The sequence below is a fragment of the Solea senegalensis genome, linkage group LG12, assembly GCF_019176455.1.
Source record: "Solea senegalensis isolate Sse05_10M linkage group LG12, IFAPA_SoseM_1, whole genome shotgun sequence".
Taxonomy (NCBI): domain Eukaryota; kingdom Metazoa; phylum Chordata; class Actinopteri; order Pleuronectiformes; family Soleidae; genus Solea; species Solea senegalensis.
The window spans coordinates 13,916,839-13,942,842 of NC_058032.1; the positions used below are offsets into that span (position 1 = coordinate 13,916,839).

The window sequence follows — 26,004 nt, forward strand, 5'->3', positions numbered from 1 at the left end:
GACTTAATAGTGTTTGCTGTTGTCTGTGATGACTTAATGATTCATTCTCTGTGCTGTAATTTACAGCTTATATTTTATCAAAGAATCAGATTAGAGAAATAATGGATTTCTCTGCTAATGTTGTTCAGTTGTTTTCCGAACTTTAAGATAACATTATAAGCGGTCAGTGTTTGCAAACCTTTTAAGCATTATTTAACTACTTGCTTGCCAGTCAAATTAATGAAAATATATTCCCGTAGTGTACGAGTAATTCCTCCGTCCTCTCTGTAGGGCAGAGAATGCTTCCAAAATATTCAGTCAAGTGTCACCAATGTCTCTGAGGCTATTAAACAGTGAAGATTAAATTAGTGTGACCTTTTTCTATATTCTGTGGGTTCTCACATCTGTATGTATGCCAGATAAACTCGGAAAGGTCGTTAATTCTTCAGTACAACACTTAAGTTTTGGTTTTCCCCTGGAAAAACTGGGTGACATTAGAAGGACACACAAAGTGAAAACCAGAAGAAAAACCATTGCACAAGACTAACTGTTTCTCCGCTCTTTTGTCACGTCTCCTCAATGTAAACAGTTGGACAGTGCCATGTCACTCATTCAGGCCGCAAAGAACCTGATGAACGCCGTCGTGTCCACTGTCAAGGCCTCGTACGTGGCGTCTACCAAGTACCAGAAGAGCAAAGGCATGGAGGCCCTCAACATGCCGGCTGTGTCATGGAGGATGAGAGCTCCGGAGAAGAAGCCTCTGGTGAAGAGAGAGAAGCACGACGATGGCCAGACCAACAGAGTCAAAAGATCCTCACACAAGAAACACATCAACCCCGTGCAGGCTCTGAGCGAGTTTAAAGCCATGGATAGCATCTAGACTCGCGCGCTTTTTTGATGAAAGAGTAGAGAAAATATGGATCAGTGAGTTTCAATATAGAATGAGCTTGTCGGTCTTTCAGAGATAAAGGTTTTAACATTTGCTCTATCTTTGCATAGACAGCTTATTTGTTTTGACCAATTATATTCCTAATTTTTTATTCCACAAGTTCAGATGTGCTTTTGTCTGTACCGATAGCCGTCTCTTATCTGGAAAATACAGTTAGAGGGAAATCAACTGGACAGAAGCATTTTATATATTTTTCCTTTCTGTCTGTTGTGTTTGTGGGAGGAAGAGGAGTTAATTTCATAGATGATATAAGAAGTAATTCCAAGAGGCTTTTCCATCATACCTTGTTCTAACCAGTTTTATAGTAATACTACGGGGTCTTTGGTTATTTACACTAAAAATGTTTGATTATGGCAAAGTACTGTCTGTTCTGCTAGTATCAACTATGCAAAATCTTATTTTAACTCGAGCATTAATCATAGTTTATTTGGCTGTGCAGGGCTAACTGCTAAGATGTAATTGTGTTGGTTCAACCTTTAAAGAACCAAAGACAATATATCTCAGTGTGTGCTCATGTTTTTCTATCTCTATATATTTTTATGCCTCAGTCAAAAAAGATTTAAACCAACTTTAAACCCTATTTTCAATGCTGTTTAACTGGTGATTTCTGTCCATGTAAACACTTGGACTGCTAAGTGTAATTTCTTTATAATTTAATCATCTCACATGATTATTATTATTATTTTTTTTTAATTATTATTATTATTTTGTGCATGTTCACATGATGCAGCAAACCAAAGGTGACCGTAATCTTCCCAGCCTTCTGTTTTGTTACATGACTGGAACATGTGCTTAATCTAAGTAAACCTAAGGCACACAATTCTACCTAGTCAAGCTTTGTGCAGTCTGGGGGAAAAACCACTGGGCTAAAAACAAAACCCGACTTGGACCCAGTGTTTTCTCCAGCTCTCCAATGCAGAAAGCTTCATTAAATATCAATAAGACCAAACACTTCCGCTGTCTAAGGATGTGTCCAAATCAAGGGATCAATTTGTTTTCACCACTCAGCTCTGTGGTAGATGAGGGGGAGGAGGGGGATTTCACTGAAAGATTTTGTTTTGTCATGCGCTATCTAAAACAACAAACAAACCCAGAAACAAGTTGCCAGGTGCTGGAGCTTTAAAGTGAAACAGGAAAAGTTTTATTTTCTTCAGGTAATGACTGTGGGATGGTCACTCCCTGCAGCTGGTCCAGTCAGCATTCTGCTGCATTTGTGGTGCATTGGTGTACAGCGAGGCTTTGAAATCCTGCTGCTTTCAACTCGGGGCTGAATCTTCGACTCATTTGACATCTGTGAACTACAGCAGGGAGGGCTTGTGTGGTTATTTGATGGATGGATATTTTTTATTACTGTAGAACTGAGCGTTTTGAGAGTATTATCAGTATGTTTTTTTTCCTCACAGTTCGTCTTTTGCTGTACTAGTTTGAATTTGAATCTGGTGTGATATCAAACTACTTTGTGTGGATTTTTTTTTTGTTCTTGAGAGCTGACTTATTAGTGCACACGTTTCTTATGCTCATGTGCCTGCTTTATATCTTAATAAACATTTGAAACTAAAGGGCTTTTTTCATTTCTTTATATGTACTGCAAACCAAACTAATGTTTTTTTTTCCCACTACGCTTGCACAGTAAAAGCCCTTAAGAGTCATTTTCGCCCCATGTACAGTATGTAACAACCGCAGATGTGCTGCTGTGCATTATTAAAGGCAGTATATTCTGCATACATGCTTCCCATTTAGTCTGTATTACTAACTTGAGGGCGATCAGTCTGTCTGGTGGCTCTACTGTTGTAGGTTGTTTTTTGCCAGACAAAAAAGTGCAGCATTCAACCTTAAATGCTTCCTTCTGGTGGTTTTTCTTCAACAATAACCTGTGAAGAAATGTAAGCTAAGATTTTAAGTACACTGTGGGAAGATAAATGCATCTGAAAGCAACATATTTTAGAATGAAGGGTCTATTTTTCCCCAAAGTACTCCAGTAATCTCACATCGGGGTCTGAGTCATCACTGTGAGCACTGAGAAGACAAATTCACCTCTTCATATTTTTACACAAATCAGTTTAGGTACCACCCTTTTGCAGAGATTTTGATTTATTGTTTATTAGGGTAAACCGACCTTACCAAATGTATTTAAGAATAACTTTGAACCAGCAGAAACACAGGAGAACTCTCAAAGGCTGCATCATTTTAGGATATAGTACGAGTTTTACATGGAGGATATTGTTGCAGCATGATTATTGTCGACTTTATCATTTTTATTTATGCACAAATTAAATGTTTACTAGAGGAATGCTGCAATATCCCTGGGTCATAACTATTGGGCAACCTACCATGGTAATTACTACCCACTGGTTTGTGAACTGCCGCTTTGACACAGTATGGCCAGCACACGGTTCAAAAATCCAAAATAAATAGAAGCATCACTCCATACATTAACACATTGTATATGTAGCAATTGTCTATGTTGTCAAATATGAGCAATTAGCTTTGGTATTCACAAATATAAGAGTTTATGGAAGTTACAGTAACAGGGCCAGTCATTCAGGTGGGTTTATTAATAATAATTCAATGCCCTACCCATAATTATGTTTGTGTATAATTGCTTTAATCTTTAGCCTTAGAATTAGCCTTTTACATGTTCTTAAGGAAAGGGCCTTAATGCACAAGGACTGCCGTCTTCAGCGGCACAAATGGACGTGGATGTGGGTTTTGTAGCGGATGCTCTGCACATCATAAATACCATAGACATAAATCTGGAGCATAAACCAATGAAGGAGAAGAAGGAAGTGACAAAGAGAGTGGGAGAGTTGTGCTAGTATGTAAACATTATTTCTGGTATGTGAAGCTCTCAGTCTCACACACTGGCCCACATATATATTTCAATTTAGACTTCTACACAAAGACAGTATCCTTATTATAGAACAAATAGATTACATCAGTTTTTTTGGTTTTTTTCCTCCCCATAATATAATGCCATTGTTTTTATTGCAGAAAAGAGCAGTTAGAGTCATTCATAAAGTTGCATTTCGAGAACATACCAACAGATTATTTACCGAGTCAGGGTTATTGAGAGTTGAAGAGATAATAGAACTGCAGACATTATTAATGTTCAAAGGCAAAAACAAAGTATTGCCAGAGAACATGAAAAAGCTGTTTGTGTTTACCTCAGAAGATGGAACTCATAGAGAATGTGTGTTTCTGTTTTGGAATCCTCAAGAGAATGATTTAAAGGGTTGTACAAATATTTTTCAGTTTAAAAAAAAAAGAAGAGAAAATAGAAAGAAACAAATGAAAAAGGATGTACTTGAAACTTAACTGGATATATCTATTTGTTTTGTTTGAGTTTGTTAAAAAAACAACAACTTAAATTTGTACTTTATGGCTTATTTTACTTTTATGTTGTTGTGATCAAGGGTGTAGCTGATGGTGTGGGTAACTGAAAAAGGCAAACCATTAAGATTCATTTCCCGTGTTTAGGTAAGGGGCCGGTAAATAATAAGAATGAAATAATAAACATCATAAAAAGCGTATTATGAATGTGTTTTGATTTCACATTGTATTATTGTGCACTTCCGTTAAAAGGAACACATAAATAAAGAATGCTGTTTATTTTTATCAGTTTCATCAAGACTCACCAAAATCACTCTATAACATAACATAAAATGTAATTATACTTGGGAGGGAGTGATTTGTATGAGGCATCCTTCATCTGAATACTATGAGACCTGATTAAGGGAGCATTTATGTGTATACAGCGTCAGCACAGGGTCATTCACCCTGTATAACTGCTGAAAAAAACAGGTATTTATTTACAGCATTTGACAAAAGTTTGAATGTAACACACTGTATGTCTTGTTGGACCAGGATTGAGGAACCCTGCATTAAATGACCCATTAAATGCCATGTCATTGGCTGAGCTTGTATAATAATACCACCACATCCCCGAGGCTGACTCAGCTAAATGGAATGCAGCCCTCATTAATGCAATCATCTACACCTGTGCCTCTCCTGTCCGCGTGCCCACTCGATGCGTCTGCGAAGTAGCCATCGAAACTGAGTTCGGTGACTCCGCTCTTAATAGACGTTGTTGTCAGTGACCCAGAAGTGTGACGAGGAAGTAAGGACTTCAGCTGCAGTGGCAGCAGAGGACACGGTGGAGGAGGGCACGGGAAAGTAACACCTCCGCGCCGGAAACAGCTGCTCAGGAACAGTCAGCGAGCCCGCGGCCTCTGTGCTGCTCTGCTGTCACAGCAAACCTCACCACGCGTGTGTGTGTTTCCACAGAGGTGAAGTGCACTCTCAGGTATGAGACACCATGCCAGGAATGATTGTCCGTGGACCCAACAGACGGTGGACGGGTCCAAAACCCACGTGATTTTTAAGCAACATCAACACTCCTGCTTCACACACTGGAGGCCCCACCACCTGCTCCTATTCTGCCTGTGGACGTGGATCCAACACCTACAGCCACACTCGCTGCTCGCATTGGTAAGTGAATGTATTTTCTCCTTGTTGTTTGCATTAATGTGTTCATCTCGTCCTGTGGATTATTTGCGTATAGAGCACACACTTGCTGCTGTCTCCGAGTCAACTCTCGGGGCGCTGGGTGTTGATGGATGTCGGATGTTGTCAATAGTGTTGTGAGATACTGCGAAATAACTGAAATAGTAAGTAACTACATGTCAGTACCGATACAAGGGGTGTTTGAAGTCGAGGCATGACCACAGTTGTTGATACCAATACTGATAGATTTCTGGTAAAAGCAGCATATGTACTTTCATAGGGGACAACAGTGTTGGATTGTGTGGTTTTCACATTTCTGACTTCCATGCAAACATCAAAAAGTTTCAGAAGTGGATTCTCCGGCTAAAAATAAACCTCCTGGAGGTATTTTAATCACAATCACGACTCACAATCGCAACTGTATGATATTGAAGTGTCAAGTAACTGTTAAAAGAGAGATATAACTTATCAAAGTGCTGTAGAAACTGGGAAAATGACACATTAATGAATAGCCCTCCTACTGGTTTACAATTATACCATTTAGGTCTTGTTTTGACTGCAGCCCACATCTGATTGTGACGCATGTCCAGATTGTATCCATCTTGATTTCTGTGTGGAATCCTAAATAAAACACGAGATCCAATTTTCCCAGGGCTGATTCAAACCACATACGGAGGTGATTCTGATCGGATTTTTACAGATCTGTTTCATTGTGAACATCTCGGTCGCACAGATAAGATTTCAAAGTGTCTGCTGTGTCACTCGCAGCGGGACTCGAATGACAACAATGACATGGATCTGGAGAGATGGAAGTTAATTGGAGGCGCGTTAAATGAGGGACACAGTGGAAGACAATAGTTTAAAAATCAGAAGAAAGTTTGCACCGTGGCACCACATGACCATATGGGGCGTGCGTATTTCTGTCCATTTTGTTTAGACTACTTGTTTTTGGGGACCCACTGGCCTGTATGTTTCTGGATGTTTTCCTGCTCACACCTGATTCAAGTCGGCTCATCAGCAAGGGCACTTGTAAAACATGCAGGACCACGACTGAGAAACCCTGGACTAGAGACCATGTCAATATGGACTTGCACAGATTAGATCTGATCAATAGATAATGTGAGGCTCCCCTTTCTCTCACTCATTGCAGTCAACATATGTCTGTTATGGCACTTTTCCATCATGCAGTTCTAGCACTACTCGGCTCTACGCGGGTTGGTATCAGGCACGACGTCACGGCGGGGTGTAACTGCTGTGACGTTTTCTACGCGACACAAAGTAGTGACGAGTCAAGCAGTTCTTTGGTGTACTGAATCATTAGAATCAGTTAATTAACAAGATTTGTTCACCAACTCGTTACAGTACGCCCTGCATGAGGTTGTGATTCGGCTCACGGTCGCAGTTTTCAGCCAAATACACCAGACTCCTCTGTTAAATATTGAGATTTTAGACATTTCCTTGCTAAATGTTGGAGATTTACGCGTATTTTCATGATTTTTAAAAGGGACATATTATACCCTATTTCCCCCATTAAAATAGTTCCCTGGTGTCCTAATGAACATGTCTGTGACATCCTTTGGTCAAAATACCATAAGGATGAAGCATCATAGCAGTTCAATAACCCTGCTAAACCCGCCCCTTTCAGAACGCTCTGTTTTGTGCGTGCTCCCTTTACATGCAAATGAGACATAGGCAAACACACACCCCAGCGGTGCTGCGCACAAATCAGTTAAAAGGACATGGGGACAGCGCCACTGATCCCTATGTCTTCTTAACTGATTTTGCAGCAAATATTTTTAATTAGGACGTGTCAGAATGGTCAGTTATGAGCTCTATGTGACCTTTTCTTAACAATGTGTGTGTTTGTACATCGGTGAAATACATTCGCTGACTAAATACGGCGACCGCTGTCCGCAGTCTGATGTGAAGTGGTGCGAACACACGAACACACTTTTGCTGACTTTATCCGGCACATTAGCTTCATATATAAAATCCTCTGTAAAACGCTGTGCTCCACTGAGCAGCCACCAACAGCACACTTGTCCCTCCACGTTGACATAATACCGCTCTTCCTCCCTCACCTGCACTCTCGCAGGGACAAGGTGGAACTAAGGTGGAGCTCTCCAAGTAAACTTACTGGTGGGGCGGTAACATTCGCGGGGGAAATGCGCATGCTGCCGTCATAAGCGCAGGGAATTCAACATCGAGTGTTTTATTGCCTATACTTACACTAAGTGGGACCACGAAAACATGACTGAGTATTCTTTTTCCACACTTTGGCGACCGGTAGGGCCCCCAGAGTCCCAAATATAAGTATTGAAATGGTTAAAGTTGATTTTGCATAATATGTCCCCTTTAAGTCTTTAACTGATCTACAGTTCTGCATTGTTCGGTTTGATTCTTGTGTCGGACGTCGCACTCGTGTCTCTTCCAGTGACGACACTCTCTGCCAATTAGTCTGTTAATGTCCCCTGTTGGTATCGGCTCAGCGCACTTGGAACCTCACCAGAGCAGGTATCCAAAGAAGCCAGGACCGTTGAGTCGGTCTGCTGTGTCATGTGATGGCACAACACCACACAGCAGAGCAGAGGAGGGGGAACACAGGTGCACATGTGAGATGAAAGAAGTATAGAGAATAGGGAGGTCTGTAATACTTGACAGAACTGGCAAAGAGCAGTCAGTTGTTGTTGTTGTTGTTGTTGTTGTTGTTGTTGTTTTTAAGATAGATGGAAGGTAGGTTGTTTAGAGTATGAGTTGGCACAGTTCTTTAGTCATTTAACGTAATTGCGGAATGATTTTGTGATGGTTCGACCATGTCATCTGGTCTCTGGAGATGGATCTTTACATTCATGGCCGTATGTTTAGGCTCACTGTCCTGCTGCAGAATGCATTTCTGACCAGACAGATGCCTCCCCGATGGTGCACATCTGGTATCTGAATGACGTCTGTTTTCATCTGCTCTGAAGGCAAGACAAAATCCACAAATCCCTCGAGATTATTGTTGTTCTTACTGATCATTTTAAGGAATTGAAAACTGCTGTAATAGGACAACCACACTAAGTTTGAACTCACTCAAGAAAATGTCACTGACATGAGGCCGTGACATCTTCAAGGACTGTGTACTTTAAAAAGTACAGGTTTAAAAAAAGTCCACATGAGCTGCCCATTTCTCAGTGGTGTTTTAGCTTTAACACATTTTTAAAAATGTGGATCCTCTATTGTGTTTTTATGAGACGAGGGTCCCTGTTACTGGCTACCTATAATTCTGACTATCTACCTTATTCTCAATAAGATTCTGATTATGACTTTTACATGAGTAGCCGCTGGAACATTCCATTCCTTTTCCTTTTTACATTTTCTACAGCTTCATACATAACAACAGTAGGGCATTACAATTCGATTAAGATGTGCACTATGTGACAATTATTTATGAACTCTCGCAGTTTCCTCTTTTTTTTTTTTTTTTTTTTGGACCATTCTCTGTAAAATGTGTGTGTGTGTTTATGTTCGTTAATAATATGCGATACTCAGACTAGGGTTGTCACTCTTCATCTGAAATTTGGATATCCCTTCAAACTTGAGTGGAACAGTTCGAAATCAAACAAGTTTAAATATGTTTAGTGGAGAATCATGACACTAAAGCATAGCTGTTGGCTCCCAAGATCACCAACATTTATGGTGGTGTGAATGGGCCGAGCAAAGTTATATATGTTTCACAGGAGGCAAATTTATTCCCAATAAGATCATTTTTTTGTCATCCTCCTCTTCCTCACATATACTTCACACACTGGTATATGGTGAAATAAGATTAGAATAGAGCAAGAGATAAGGTGACTCTATTATTATTGTTATTATTATTGTTGTTATTATTATTATTATTATTATTATTATTATTAATAATAATAATAATAATAATAATAATAATAATAAATGTATTGTATATTTTTTGGTTATTGGTTTCATTTTCTACACAGAATTCCTCAGCTCTACTCTGATCATATACCCTGGCATATACAGTAGAACAGTATTTATGTATCACCAGAGGAAGCTCATGTACCACAGTTTGAGAACCATAGATCCATTACAGTATATATAACTATACCACCATATCATTTTGAACATCAGCTGGTCGTCTTGACCATGTCTATGTGCCTAAATGCATTGACTTGCTGCCGTCTGATTGGCTGATTAGATATTGGCACTAACCTGCAGGTGAAGTGTATTAATCCATGTGTTTCATGTGACATGTTTATAGATGACAGACTACATTGAAAGAGGGGAATAAATCAGTGACTACCCTGGTCTGTCAGAAGCTGAAAATGCTTAAATTACACAACTATGCACCGACAACAAATCTCCATAGAACAATTAACGGTTGCGGTGACAAACTGCGGAGTGTGCTCATAACACTGCAGACTAAAATAAACAAACCGAAAAATGTAATCAGTTTCTGTCACTCTTGAAAACACTGCTCCATCATTGCCTGTCGTTACCCACAGCACATCTCTCCATAAAGTTTAGTTTTCAGCTCAGAGTTCAGACAGTGCCACAGTGGAATGAATGTATTTACTTTGCTTCTGTTACCGTTTGCACTCACCCACAACACTCGGCACCACTGTCCATGTTTTATGGAGTCCCTCAAGGGCCATAGTAGGAGATTGTAAAAATAACTTTTTCCTTTTTGTTATATTATTTTTTTTTGCTCTCTCTGCAAAAAGCACTGTATTCTTATGCAAAGATATTTTCTCCAGAGCTGTCTGATGCTGCCAACTTCCTTCATCAGTACCAGCCTAAATCCCCATGGTCCAATCGCTACCCTCATATTTGTAGTATAGCCGAATATTGGATCAAGCTCTGTAGATATTTTCAGACATAAACGTGCTGCGTTCCGTCCCATGTTAATGTAACTCTGCATTACATTTGCCGTTTTTATTGCAATGGATGATGGCCAGTTTGTTGTTTTAGTAAATGGTCTGTATTTATATTGTGCTTTCATAGTGTGGATGACCACTCAAAGGCTGTATATTACTGTATAAGCCATTCACATACGCACAGTGCATCTATATGACACAGTTTTTCTGTCACTCAGTGATTATACCCATTCACTCACAGCTGGTACGGCCATCAGGAGCAATTTGAGTCTTGCTGGGGATCAAGCCTTGACCTTCCAGTTGTAAGATGCCCGTGGGGGGGTGGGTGGGTGGTAGAATTTGTGCAGTAGAAAATCCAGATTTGCGGTCTGGGAATACAACAATATATGCTGTGATATAATCAGTAGCGTACCGTGGGGTTTCTGTCAGGGCCTTCAGTTAAAAAACACATACAAAACACACTATTATGCACTTTATTCACGAGACAGTTGATCTGCAACAACCATAGCACACACCACTGCGCATCTATAGGCTACTGCATCATTACCACCACATCTTCCGTTATGTCACTCAGCAACCGCAATTTCACAAGCCACCATATGACACAAAAACAAGCTTCCAGATAAGCATAGGCGTCAGCTACGCGGGGAACACGTCCCGGGCACTATTTATGATCAACAGTTTTGTCATCACCACTTCTTCTAAAATTTTTTTATAAATTTATCAATTACTACCGTAAAATGATGTACCTCTTAGGTGTTTTGGGTGAGAGGACTGCGAGACTTGCTCGTCTGATCAGTTCCTCGCAGGATTTTCCATAAAATCGACTACAAGACGGACGCGATAAACATACTGTTGGGCATCAGTGGAGTAATCCTGAATACAGCTGTAGCCAGCAGATGTTTGCATATAAAGTGGAGTGTTTACAAACAAACACACTGCAACATTACTGATGCCACTGAACAATCGCTAAACCATATCACAGTGCGCATCCCATGGGACTTGAAATCTATACGGTGCTGAAAAAGATAACCTTTCATGTTGTTTCTCAAAATATTTAAGTCCTTGGGGCTCTAATCACTGCTCTGCTTATACAAAGCGCAATTAGTGTTAAACCTGTCAAAGCATATATATATATATATATATATATATATATATATTCATGATGTGGGTACGTTTATACCACGTTGCTGTCACCCCACATCGTGTTTAAAAATGGAACTTCCTACACCCACATTTGTCCTCAGACGTGTACACCATATTTGAGACTCGACAGATAAGAGGAGGACAGTTTCCCACTAAGCTGTGGAACAGGAAGCCTAAATCTACCAGGACTTTGAAGAGTAAACGGTTAGTGTGGTTGTGTAAGGCATTTCGATGCGGATCTGATGCTAGGGTGATGGCACAGAACAGCCCCTTATGTTAAACCCACCCCAACTGCAAGTTTCCTCCCATTTGTGTTCTGCTATGTCACTCAAACTGATGTCGTCACATGACATGTTTGAATAAAGTTTTATCAATCACAGTGGCAAAGTGTGACAGTTTAATCAATATAGTAAGTTTCCCTCTAGATTTCCATTATTTTAAAATTTAAAGGACCTGAGCTGTGGGAGGCAGAGATGGGGAGAGGCAGTGGGTGGAGGGGGTTCAGGGTTGTTAGGGAGGGGGTGTGCTCATAGCTGTCAAACCAGCCTGTACATAAGCACAGGAATAGAGGAGCTTTTGAAGTATTAGCCCTGAGAATTGGCAATAAACACGGGCTGCTCGACTGACAGACTGTCAGTGCTGAGGTGGACGACTCAGATATGTAGACTTGGCGCTGTTGGAGTGTAAATGTTAAATATGGCTGCATGAAAGGACCAGTGAATCACGCCGTACAGATGCCAGAGTGCAATCATGCCAAATAAAACAGTCTTTACTAAAATGTCAATAGCTTTACACGGGGTCCAAGAGTCCGGCGAGTCCTGTAGGACACTCAGACTGTCATTTTTTTTATTTTTTTTTTTAATACTCGCTCTTTGTTCTGTCCATCGTTTGACAGGAAACGTTTTGAATACACAAACCAAACAGGATATTGGCTCATTGACTGTTTATTCACACGAGTTACTCACCAGTCACAGCACAGACAAGTAAAACGTCCTAGAAGCAACTGTGATGTATTTTTTCCCCTTTTTAGGTCTTCCATCAGTTCCCATGACAGAACCCTCATAAATAATGAGATTTTCACATTAATAGTAATTTTCTGCCAGGAGCTGTCTGGAGAAAAAAAAAGGGATCTAGAAATCCCCTAAAGCCACAGCTCCAGGCAGAGGGCTGGGAATTTGGGAGAACATTAATTACCTGAGGGCCAGCAAAAGAAATGGTGACTATTGTTAGGTAATAAATTGTATATTGCCCTGCACGGGTCAGGTTTATAGTAGCGTAGTAGCCCACTTATCATGTTTAATGGAAGTATTGTCCTTTTGGGGATTTAATTTTGCTTTTCTTGGTAGAAGTGTAATTAGTGATGTGGTATGGGGTTTTCAATCTGCGTAGAGTTCATCCCATAAAGTGTGAAATTCCTCCCCTGTTGGCCAATCAGTGATTTTTATTGTGACTGCTGAGTCGTATGGCCGCTCTTTTTATAGGCACAGATCTGCCAACGCTGAGTCGGGTTCGCCACAGTTGAGTTCACAGCATCATGCTGTCAGGACTAGTTATAGTGGCAAACCTGTGACTGACCACTGCAATGTGTAATTAAAATGAGAGGGTTTTGATATTTGTGGTGATTTTCCTTTTAAATATTGCTGTGGTTGAAGGTGTTGATGCAGGTTGAGTATTGCAGGTAGTGAATACAGGTGGTAATACCTCATCTTGCTGGAAGGTCCATTATTTTTCCCCCTATAAAAAATCACAACCCACCCACATATGAAGTTGCCTCACTAAACAGTTTCCTACCTTCACCTTTTCATGGCATGGCTTCTGAGAGCAGTTTCCTAAAATCTATATCCTAAAACTGCCTCTCTCTAATGTGAGTGCAGATCCCGAGTGCTTATCCCTGGGGTTGAGAGTCTGAAAACAGACTACAGCAGAGCTGAATACTGTGTAACCCAGTGAAATGCTGCCAGAACAGTTTTTTTTTTTTCATTTTATAGACACTTTTTATAATCAGCTCCAGAGGAATCACAAAAAATGCAGTAAAATGTAATACAATCAGTGGTGGCATAGACGTACAATAGGTAATTATGTTAAAAACTCCTTTCACGGTACAAGCTTGGAAGAAACGTCCTAATACTGTAAACCCTGCAGTGAGGGCTGCTGTCACTGTATTGCAAATAAATGGCTGTGGAGAGTATGTGTGTGAGTGTTTGTGCATGCTGTCTGGAACGATTTGTGTGATGTAATTAGATGTAAAATGCTTTTTAGCTGGCTCTTTAATTGACTTTTGGCGAGAGTGATTTGTGGCTATCAGGTTTTCCCTCATGGCACGGTGTTGTCTTCAGTCAAGGCTGGTGGATTATTTGCAAACACCTAAATCCAGTTTGTTGAGCCGGACTTGTTCGATCAGTTCTTCAGTGCTCTCTTGTGTGCAATGATTTCTTTAACCCCAAGGAAGAATTGCTTTGAATATGTTCCTCCAGTCTAGGTGTTAAGATTCCCCCAGTGATTGTCTCAGGCTCTTTACTCGAAACACATTCTGACAGCTGTTTAAACAGACCTAAATATTAAACATTCAGCTGAACACCTTTGCATAAGGTAATCCACCAGTGTCATACGGCATTGCTGACTACCAATCATCTCATATGTATTCCAGGTACCCACTTTAGCCAGCACTGTATTTTAATGGCTGACATCCCAGGGCTACAATTCAAGTGTGATTTATATCTTCTCAAGTCATCAGTTACAATCGGATCCAAGGATCTGACTCTGCGCTTACTGGACAAGCACTGCTAAAAGACGGGGTAGTAAAAAAAGAAAAAAGGAACCGTGTCACATTCTCAATTTTTGGTGAGAATTTGAATCCGAGGCACTGCAGTAAGGGTGGAGAGCTGTTGATGGAGGGAGCAAGAGAGGGGTCACACAGGGCTCTACATTTGTACGCAAGCATGTGTCTCCTTAAACCAATTTCCTTCCTCAATACTCTGGGGAGTGGTCTGATTTGCACCATTTCCTTCCACGAGTACGAGTTTATCCTGCTTTTACAATTAGATCTCGCTCCCAGCTGCAGCATTCATCAAATGGTCAGGCATATTCTCTGCGTTTGGAGATGGAGCCAATGTGTCCTACGTGTTTGTGTCTGTGGTAACGGGCTGTGAAGCAGTGTTTATTTGTTTAGTGTGTTAGTGTCTCACTCATACTTTACACACATCCGACGTGGCAGGAGGATTATGTAGATCTATGGTAGACTGATACATGGTTGTGACCTACTGATTTTATTAAGGTATGTAATGGTAAATTATAGCAATTGTACACATTATAAAAGTATTAATAATTTTATATTTATTATGTTGCCCTTTAGAGTAGTAATATATTTTTGTGCTTTGAAAAGAAAGGAAAAAAATGGGGTGCAAATAATACCTTGATTCTCAATTGTTTTTTTGAAGCAAAGAGCTCAGCACTACATAATGGAATCATTTTGCTGAGAAACTAGTGCTGGGCAGTATAACCGTTCATACCCAAAACTAGTATTTCTTCTTTTTATGACTTTATTGTTTAAGACCAGTATATGAAAAGCACTAGGGCTGTCAAAGTTAACCTTAATTGTTGCGATTAATACAACCGAGATTAACGCAATAAAATAATTTAACGCTGGTTTGTTTACTTCTGGTGTGCGCTGACCTCTGACATGAAAGCCGGGAATTATCCGCACAAAACAGTCACTTGCCTGCAGTCAATGATAGCAGGGATTGTTGGGCCGAAGGTTTCATTTTAAGAAGCTGAGCGACAATAAAACAAGTTACCCGGGTGTCGTGGCACATTTTATCGACAGTGACTGGAAGTTGCGATCCATAGCCTTGCCTCGATCAGCGGCTAATTGCTGAGACCTGCGCGGAGGAATATCTCCACATCGCCAACGAGTGGAAAGTAAGTGGCAAACTAACCACTCTAGGCACCGATAGTGCCCGTAATATGCTGGCAGCTGCCTATTTAAACACTTACCCTGTGCGCCTGACTGTTCTCCTCAATTTTGATGACAAATGTGAATGTCTGAGTTTCTAAGGACATTCTGAGGTGGATTTTTTTTCCTGTGGTATTAACACATGTTCTGGTTGCATACAGGATGGCAGTCATCCATGTATGTAAGCCTTTATTATCACATAGTTACTTTGCCCCACGGAGAAGTCTGCACCAAGTATTGCTCTTGGTGCAGACAGACGACTTTATTGTCTGTGTGCAGTTGCTTGCAATATGAGCAACTTATGCATGAATTGGGCCTGCTATCTCTGATTGCCTTGTTCTGTGTTTAAAAGCAAAGATACAATTAAACAATGGAATGAAATTAGAGATGTTCTGATACCATTTTTTCCCTCCTGATACCGATTGCGATACCTGTGGTGTGGGTATCGGCCGATGCAGAGTACCGATACCTGTGTTATAAAAAAAAATCATACTACGCCTGCATGACTGTGATATGATTATTATTGGTGGTAATGTTTGGCTCAGGTTAAACCCTCTGTAAAACATGAACGAATACAGCAAATGGACACCATTTATTTTTACCAGTGATATGTTATTTTGTTTTTCAGTTTGTACTTTTGTTTTGGCTCTGGTCCAAACACTGCAGCACTGGCAGAGCTTCATGTTTCCATGACGACTGACTGCGAAAGGACACGTGTGACATCATTTTTACATGACTCCAGATTGTTAAAATGAATCTCTGAAGTAACGCTAAACTTTAAAAACAGAGGCATAAATACGCAGGACACAGGTACGCTGGGTAGTTGTAGCGCTGCTCTTTTCGTTTAATAAACGGGCCTCTCCAGTTTGACTGTAAGCGCGCTAACGGAGATAGCGCAGCTAATAATGCTAACGGAGCTAACTGGTAAATACTGCCGAACCGCCGACATGATGAGCTAACGTTAGCTCCTTGTCTACAGGTGTTGGGTGATCAGTTCTTCTTCACACCTCTAAAACAGCACAGCGCAACTGTTTCAAGAGCGGCGAAGAAGAACCGTGTCGGAGCTAAAGGGATTGCGTGGTATCGGATCGGTGCATGGACTCCAGTACTCGCCGATACCGATGCCAACATTTTGGTCATGCATAAAATAATACCGTTGAAGAATAATGTGATATACATTTTTGTTCATACTACGCAGCACTATGAGAAACCATAGCCTTCCACATGTCAAGGTTGCAATAGTGTGTGTGTGTGTGTGTGTGTGTGTGTGTGTGTTTGTGGGTGAGTGTGCATTCCCTTCTCTTCATATTGTGATGTCAATAGAAAACCACTACAATCACTTAATGTACTCCTGCTGCCCCACTCTACCTATGGGCTGTAAATGCTTTAATCGAAGACCTGCTCATTTTTATTGGTGTTCTTTATAGGTAAGGTTAGTGATGATTTTCTAATGCACTCAGTGATTTGTGGCTAATTAGGGCGAGAGTTGGTTTGACCACAAAAAAATTTTGTCTGCTTGGGGGCAGTAAGTCGTGAAACAAAGGCCACGTAGCAAAGCAGAGGGGCTGAATATGTTTCTGTAGAAGGCCAGGAGCGAAGGCTATCTCATGTGATACAGAGTGCAGATGAAAAGAACCCAGCATGTCATGTAGTTATTACTAAACCTGAAGCGTTGGACATCTCTCAGAAAGAGATGGTTTACTGATTGGGCAGTTGCCTCTGTCGCCATGGTTACCTGAAAAAGTTGCGACATTCAGCAAGGAACATGCATAATCAATTTATTAGTCTGGACTTATTCTTGATAGGGCCTGAATTAGAACTGATGGTAATGGCACGGTGAAGATATAATTCACTAATTGGTCTGTTTCTCTGCCTGTGAAGCTGCTGGTGTTGATAATTATCATAAGTCAGACCGGCAACAGCAGCAAAGCAGTCAGCTTATTTTATAATTATTAATCCTCCCACTCTGCTCAGATTTATCTGCTGTGAAACCTGTCCCTCTACTCCATTGGAATTGTTTATTCCGTATTTTCTCCTCCAACAGTGCTTTCTCTGCCAGCCATATTAACAGCTATTTTGCTGTGTTGGCCTGAAAGATGTGCATTCAAATGCAAGTGGCTAATACAGCCCTCGGGTGGGAAGTTAACACTTTATATCTATTTCAGTATTTAATGAGCTTAATGCAGGTACTTCCTAAAGAGTCTCGTAAAATTCTGTGAAATGTGCACAAACTGTGATGCGAATGAGTTCCTGTGGAAATATGAAGATAATGTTTCAACATCACTAACTGGATTTGGGCAGCAACATAAAGTAGAAAAGCTACTGTAGACATTTCCAAGTGTAACCTAGTGGTCACTGCTGATGAGACGGTTTGATTTGTGCCTTCAAACTTTTTTTTTTTGATTGTTTCATTAGAGAATAACACTAACAGTACTGTCCCGTTTTATAGGGGTGGGTCAAAAATATCAATTTGCTGATATATCGCCATCCTTCCTCACGTAATAATCAATATGCCAGGGCAAATATCGATATATTCTGACAGTTTCGCTACTTTGTCTCCTCATGGTGGTGCTGCATAAATGAATGAGGCAAACTTGGGTGGAAGTTAGCTGGCCAAAGAAGAGGGAGTTTACAGTGGGATAATGGTGGCGAAAGCTACGTTAAGAGTTGCCCCATCCATGTTCAATACATAGACTTTATGCACTTTAGTCTCTATGTTGTGAATAAATCCTGCACTTTTAACTTTTCACATTAATGTTTTGTTTATAGATACCATGATGTATCGCTATATCATTGTCTTGCAATATATTGATTATCACAGAATCACATATCATGATATTATTGGTGTCATGAACCAGTGTATCTCATATGGTAGTGGAGTTGTCAATAAATCCCATTGTAATCAAATCCCGATAATGTCATCTTAGATACTCTATTGTTATTGGTCCAATGCTGGTATAAATCAGTGGATCAGACATCAGTAAATAATATCAAAGTCTGATTAGTCTGTTTATTTTAGCTGAGTGGGATGATTTGTCACACAGTTGAAGCATTACCTCTTTGAAATGGTTGGTTAAGGATCAGTGGTAGAAGAAGAAGAAGAAACAGACAGTAGCTTGAAGGATGTAAAATAAGAGTGTACTGGTAGATGACTCAAGGTTGTGATATCACCATCTGTGTCAGAAAAGAAATTGTGGTTTCAAGCCATCCCTGGACTCTGTACTTTTTCACTTGCCTGACCTGTGGTCCAAGCTTTTTGTTAAATCATTTCAAACCACTAGATGCTGTGTGTTCAAGCAAAGAAGCAAAAAAAAAAATTATGTACAGAAGTATGTACTGCATTTGTTTTGGTGCACTGGTGAACATTTATGACAGCAGGATCGTGAATGTGGAATTGACTCAGAAAACGGCACTCATGTTCATCAACATGAAGCAACATGTCACTTCAGGGCAACAGCGCAGCTTATTACAGTGATCGAGCCAGAGCTCTGTGCTACAGAGAGAACCGGTTTATTAGGTTTTAACTACATGGGCAAATCTTTTTTATAGTATCAACTAACTGTTGTTGGCCTTTATCAAATATTAAGTAAAATATACAATATCACTATGCAGGAGTACATTAAACGTATTGGCTAAACAGCTATTGGTTAACAATATTCAGAATGAGTATTTTAATGGTTTTGTAAAGTGTGCATTTTCTCTCAGACTATTCTGTGCTTGGTTCCGATTCTACTGGGGGATTAAATTCAATTTGATGTGATTAAATTTGATGCTATATAATTCTTTGTGTGGGCACTCACGTTCATCATTGCAAAATAGAATCAGTCAAAACTCATAGTATCACTGCATACCTTTTTTTTTTTCTTCCTCATTTTATGATGTATAAAAAGAAGGGAGACAATGATTTCAGTGTATTTATTACCAAAACACACACAGACAACTTCACAGTCCATCACAGGGCCACAAAGAGACAAACAATCATCCACTCTCACACTTATGGTTAATTTAGAATGTCCAAATTACTGGACTGTGCGAGGAAAGTGGAGAACCTGGATTAAAACCCACTGACACAGGAAGAACTCCATGCCCTTGTTCCGATCTGATCACAAACCTGGGTCTTCTCCTCTTGCTGCAAAGGCAAACATGTTTGTTGTTGGTACTCCAACCAAAACCTTTTTAATATAGTCAAAAAAAAAGTATACTTTCTCTCTACTTTTTGGCAGTTGAGGGAAATATACAAAAAAACAAAACTCTTAGCTCTTCTTATCCCCATATTGCAATGCATTAACTTGGTAATCATCTGTAACACTGAGAACAACATGAATTTATTACAAATACACTGTCAGAAATGAGCCAAAGCAAAAAATGAAAGATGAAAATAATACTAAATATACAATTTGAATGTGTTTTGTGTTATGTCTGTGAAGGTTCTCAGTCATCCAGGTCAATGACAGGAGTTAGCTGTAGGCAACTGGACTTGCTTTAGTTAAGTTGAAGACATCTCGAACTGAAGAGGCTTCTAACTAGAGGAAACTAACTAGAGGAAAGAACAGCCTATAGGGATTTACCCTCTGTAGGCTGGCTATGTGTCTTGAGCCTTATTATGCTAAATAATGCGGGTTGCTAAAAGTTAAACAATCCAGGTCGTCAACCCCCTGACCCACTTTGAGGTTCTTAGTTTCAGTTGAGGTGTGAGTGAGGGTCACCTGAGCGACACAGTCTGCCATTGCAACTCCCGTGTTGCGAGAGTGCTGCAGCTCCTTAAGAAAGAGCGAGTGGTGCAGTTGAGTATTTGTGAAGCACGAGAAGCTGTCAACCGGCACAGAAATGGCGTGTTTCCATTTACTCAGAAGTCAGAACTGGGGGTGATGTCCCTTTTGGAGTTCTTGGGCTAACTTTGGACTAACACCCTTACTGCCACTAAAAGGTATGGGTGTTAGCCCAAAGAAGCTAGAACTTTGGCTCTGGAGAAATCTCCCTCCCTTGTGCTTCCAGACCACAGTCTGGAAACCTGTGGTTGTTGCTATAAACTCGTTTGAAGACACAGCGAGGAAGTAACAGCAGCTTCATCAAACCGATTCATAATGTTAATAGATGAGACTTTTGTCGGTTCATAGGGAATTCTTGTCAATAAATTACTTTTATTGATTTGCACTGGTTTTGGTTTTGTTAGACCCATAAATGTGAGGGTTTGAATAAGGTTCTATTTATTATTTTAGTTGACTGGGATTTGAACTGAGGTTGTGAAGCTGAGGAGGAAGTTCTTCACTGATTTATATCTCTAACCAAACCAATCTTGTATAAAACTTCTCTTCCAGTGTCAAACTCCGCTCTTCATTTTAATGCATTGAAAGGTTTCTCGTGTGTTGTGCAGCATGTTGTGCATGATGACGGGGATGTCTGACCTTCAGGAAAAAAACAAAAGAACAACCCCAATGTATGCATCAAGAGGCCTAAGCTGCCATTACTCTGTATCTCTTTTAAGGTCATTTACTTTAGACTAATGTGTCACAAATACCAATGTTTTCCTTATTCTGCTACCAGCGACTATATTCAGTAACGATGTGCACTTCAGTAAACCGGTTGAACTTCAGTGGACACTTGTGTAAATGCCACTGAACTGAGTTTGAAATACACATGAGTTAATCATGTGTCATGCACTGCTGTTTAGACTGATCTAATTAGTAGGATTGTTGCAAACAATCAGCGGGTTTTTTTCTATAACTATTTCCACATACTTCAACATTGACATTTGAAAGGCAATTATTCTCTTTATTAATATTGGTACATTTTTTGCAAATATTTTCAATATTAAAAGAACCTCAAAAGCACACATGTTCTGCCTTGTACTAGTTCCACATATTTAATTTGGAAACTTTACAATGTGCAGCTCAAATAGTTTTGTTGTTCAGTACATTTCAAATTTTGGAATGTTTCATACTTTCTGTAATGTTTTTTGAAGACAATTTCTCATTCATATGCATTGAAAGAACTTCAGGAACACTAACATTGATGTACTAGGTACTCTTGGCGTATTTCCACCGCCTCGCCTCAGCACGACACGGCACGATTAGATTGCATCTCCACTACAAAAAAGTACCTACTTGATGTGGGCGGAGTCATCACTGCACGGCTGAGTGAAACTGCGGTGACTTTGTTTTATACGCCACACACACACACTCTGGCCAGCAGTCAGTGGCCGGCAGTCTGACCAAAATAGTACCTGGTACCAGGTACTATGCTAGTGGAAACGCTACTCAAACTGTGCCGTGGCGAGGCGAGTAGAGCCGCTGGAAATACGCCATTTTAGGGACACAGCACCGTGCAGTGGTCATTGTTTCTTACAGAACCAGTCATATGTGGTTGTGCTGTATCTTGTGTAACTCTTCAATAGTCTTGTTCATACAGTGGTATTTCATTTTCAATATTACCGTGACACCCCTAATGGATGTATTCAGATAAATTAGATATATTTCCTACTTTCAATCTCTCATTTTGTGCCAATTTTCCACTTCTTTCTAAACATTCAGACATTCGTTTAGAAACTTGAACTAATCATTTCTACTTCTCATTATACCAATTCAATGCAGCATGCCAGATTGGCTTCAGCTCGGGCAGAAAGCAGCAACCCACCGCAATTTCCTCCGAAACTGCCTTCTCTAGTGTAAAGTGATGTTCTATACAGTCATTTCTCTGTGTCGATGGTGCCGTGTACTCGGCTCAGCCTTGCAGTGCGACCTGGTACTCTTTTCCACGCCTGATTTCAGTCATCATGCACACTTGAGGAGCTCTATTTATCAGTGAGTTTATCTCTCATTACAAAACCACCCCTACCATTCAATTTGGATACCCCACCTCCTCACCCGTAACCCTTTGCAGGGTGAGTGAATGGTGAATCAGTGATTGTGAGTCTGATTAAACGGGCTGACGCTGCTTTGGAACAGTGCCTTGGGAGTGTCTGTTCCTTGAAGGCTTTGTAATATGGACGACACGTTAAATATGAAAGTGGAGGGAGACTATTCAATTTCTCTTTGGGTTGAGTGAACTTGTCATGGCGTCCCTCACACACACACACACACACACACACACCAAAGGTTCTATCCTGTTTTTCCTGGAGAGTGATTTTGACACACCGAAATAGGCTTAGGTTGTAGTCCTTTACTGTTTCAATGTGATTCAGTGTCATTAGAACTACTTCACTGTAGGATGCTGCTGCAATCTTCCCTTTTTTTTCAAAAAAAAACAGCCAATAGGATTTCTGAAAGCATAATAGGACAGACGTCACAATGTCTGACTGTCATGCAAGAGAATCGATAAATAAATGCAGAGCCTCCTAAGTAGCAGCAGTTTAGTCCTGTGCCTTTTTTTTTTCATCAACTGAATAGAAAACATTTTAAAATCAGATGATTTATTTAATTACCATGTCAAATTAAAAAAAAATAAAGTATTGAGCTATAAGTTGTCTCGGGAGAATCATTAAAATTTAACAAGTAACCCTTAATAAGCACTTGCTTGATTTAAAATGTAATTATTGTGGGAAGTGTGTAATTTAATATTCTTTATCTTGTCATATCCCCAGTCAGCCCGTTCTCAAAGAGACCCCAGCCCCCATCAGCTAGCAGTAGAGCAAAGTGCTGACAATGCAGCCGCCGTCACACTGCTTTTATAATGGCATACATCAAGCCCTAAATGCTTCGCAGAAACACTCAAACATCTGCGTGTGGGTAATTTTTGTTGCTCTATAGATTCTACCCAGACGGACAGAGAGTAAAGTAATAGGTGTGCAGCAAAATGAAAAGTGTGCACTCTTTCAAGTGGCAACAGTGATTTTTGGACCTTGATAATCAGCGAGTCGGTGGCATCTGCAGAGGCCTCCTGCTTCGGCTCTCGCCTCAGGCAGTGCAACTAAGTTTAAGTGCTCCAGTATGTAGACTGTTTGACAGAAACCTGTATGTAAATACTTCATAGCGTGCTGAGTGGCCCTATGAATAACGGCACAGTCACCAATTCAAATTAAACATTACACAATTCATTTGCATAAATGTGTACTTTATAGACACAGAGTTACGCCTTTATGTCAGAATGTGAATAACCGCAAATGGTCGGCTTTATCCTTGAAGGCATTCGCTCCTATGCCATCTGGTTTTTATCTATTTTAAATGACCTTTTAGTGAGGTGTGATTGTGCTGTTGGTAAAATGTAATGTTTTGTAGCAGTCAGGCATAGCGAGCCTGTGGCCACCCGTACTGTACTGGTGTTTAGTGCGACAGCGGCACGGGCAGCAGCCACTGCATCCTAACGGATGTTGTGCTGAACTCAGTGGCCATGACTGCAAAAATCACTGGTTAATTGACCTGCAGTAACTGCGGTCAGTGGCCCATCTTTGCCTCCCTGCTTGGTTAGACAAATCCAAATTTGATCCACGAGGCTGCCATTGTAGACATTTATATAAAGACATTGGGATGATTTTGTTTTTCTTTTTGGTCATGTTTCAGGCAGAATAACATTAATGTACCAGTGAAATAGATCAGTTTCTTTGAATTCTGTTGGTTGACATGACAACCATGGCCTGAAACAATGACACCTCTGTACAATTGGACCAGGTCTTCTGGTTAAAAATGTCTCGTTGGGCTTGTTTGGTTGCTTTATCTCTGAAACCAAACCTGGGCATCCGAGGAATTGACTGATTCAAATTTTTGGACCGGTCACTCCAAATGTAATTTGTTATTTTTGGAGCACAAACCTGAACTGTTTGCTCTCATGGCACCAGATTAAGTTTGTGTCCTGCAGTATAGGAAAACATTACACTTCCTCTCCTGGTATCCATAGATAATGTTCATCGTGGACAAGTGTCTCAGTTCTCAGACACATTTTTGACAGTTGCATCTGCATATGAAAACAACACAAATTGTTTAGGGAGCTAAATCTTAAACAGACTACACTATCTTTTATAGCAGGTTGTAAGATTAATTCCATGATGCAGAAAACACTAAGGGAATCAGGGAATTAAGGAATAAGATAAGAAGATACTGTTAAACGTGGGATCTTGCGGAATTTGCCGTGATTTGACTGAGAGGTCGGAACATTTTGCATTTGTTGTGCACATGGGACCACTAAGTGTAATGGAGCAGCCAGAATGTGAGTAACCTGCAACAAACTCCCAGTACATTGTGTTGCTGAACACCATAATATGCTTAAAAGCACAAAAATAAAGTTTTGCATTTCAGACTTAAAGCACATGATTAAAATGTTACATAAACATATTTTTATTACTTATCACTGACTGTTGGCATTTAATTAAATCACATTTTGAGACCCCCTTTATTTTTTTTAATATTTCACACTTCTCTCTCCAGCAGAGTTTAGAAAAAGAATCAAGGAAACATTTTTTAGGTTGTAATCCCAGGCTTTGCGGCACACTGCCTCTGGCAGTTCTCACTCGTCCTGCTCAGTGTTTATGAAGTCCAGTCCATCACCACATGTGACCAGTACCTGGCTGTGCTTCTTTTTGACTTACACAGTTATTATTTTTTGCAGAATTAAATGGATAAATGCAAAGAAATTGGTAACTCGTCAAACCTTAGTGTGTGTCTCTTATTGATTGGGTCATGCTCTGATGGATATCCATTTACCTCCTCTAAAGTACATGATACCTTTCCTGAGTATTTACAGAAATGGTGCGGGGGGGGGGAAACTATCTCAATCATCAAAGATGATGTCATTTATATTTGACAGCCAGAAATGTGTTTCTGTACAGTTGGAACTGGAAGTGTTCTTTATCAGACGAGTGGCAGCCTGCCATAGTCTCATCTCTCCTGCCATGGTTTTACAATTCACACTTTTCTTTACACTTCTCACCGTAACTTAAACATTTGTCTTGCATCATGCTTGTTTGTGATCATGCTGTGGCTTTTGCCCTCCACACAGACAACCAGACTCTCACTTCATTCCACTTCTCCTTCTCTCCGTAGTTTGTGTACCTGTCACTTAGGCTCTGTTGCACATTAGAGTGAATTGTGTGCACATGCACCTGGGATACTGCCACAGATGAAATCACTTCTGTGGCGGCGCTGCTGGATGTTTTCATACGGTTGCAGCGAGTGAGTTTTAGCATGTTTGGAATCAAATGAAGGAAACGGCATTAAAGTGCCACATCTCAGCCTTCATTTCATTACTTCACCCCATGGAGTGAGAGTGAAGTATTGTTTTTAGTGGCTCTGTGTGTCTGTCTGTTTGTTTGTGTTTCTGCACTTTTACTTGCCAATATGACCAGCGGAGGCCGCCAGAGGCTTGTTGCATGAATGGGGTGAAGTCTGCCATCGCTGATTGCCTTGTTTGGGTTGCATCAGATGGCCCTTTTAACACCGTATCCAAATTTTAGGTTCAAAAAAGTTTCAGATCAAAAGGTCACAAATCCAACGGTACAGCGTGTCACTGTACTGCCGAATAATGAGATCTCTTCTAGTCTGTTGTAATGTGTTTGTTCAAATCTGTGAAACCAATGCATGCCAGTGCGCTGGTTAAATTTGGAGCTATAGTCCAGTACAGACATGAGCCATTACAGAAACGACACCATGCTTGACAGATGAAGTCATGAACATTTT

The 26,004-nt window shown here is 40.4% G+C and overlaps 1 protein-coding gene across 2 annotated transcripts in view; it reads left to right on the forward strand.

Moving 5' to 3' along the window:
- ctnna1 (catenin (cadherin-associated protein), alpha 1) overlaps positions 1-2,487 on the forward strand; it is a 68,409-nt gene extending 65,922 nt beyond the window's left edge. For both annotated transcript variants that reach the window (XM_044039754.1, XM_044039755.1), the window contains exon 18: positions 569-2,487. In XM_044039754.1, the coding sequence (XP_043895689.1) occupies positions 569-859 (291 nt within the window). In that variant the 3' untranslated portion in view covers positions 860-2,487. The remainder of the gene's footprint in view (positions 1-568) is intronic.
- Positions 2,488-26,004: the final 23,517 nt, after the last annotated feature.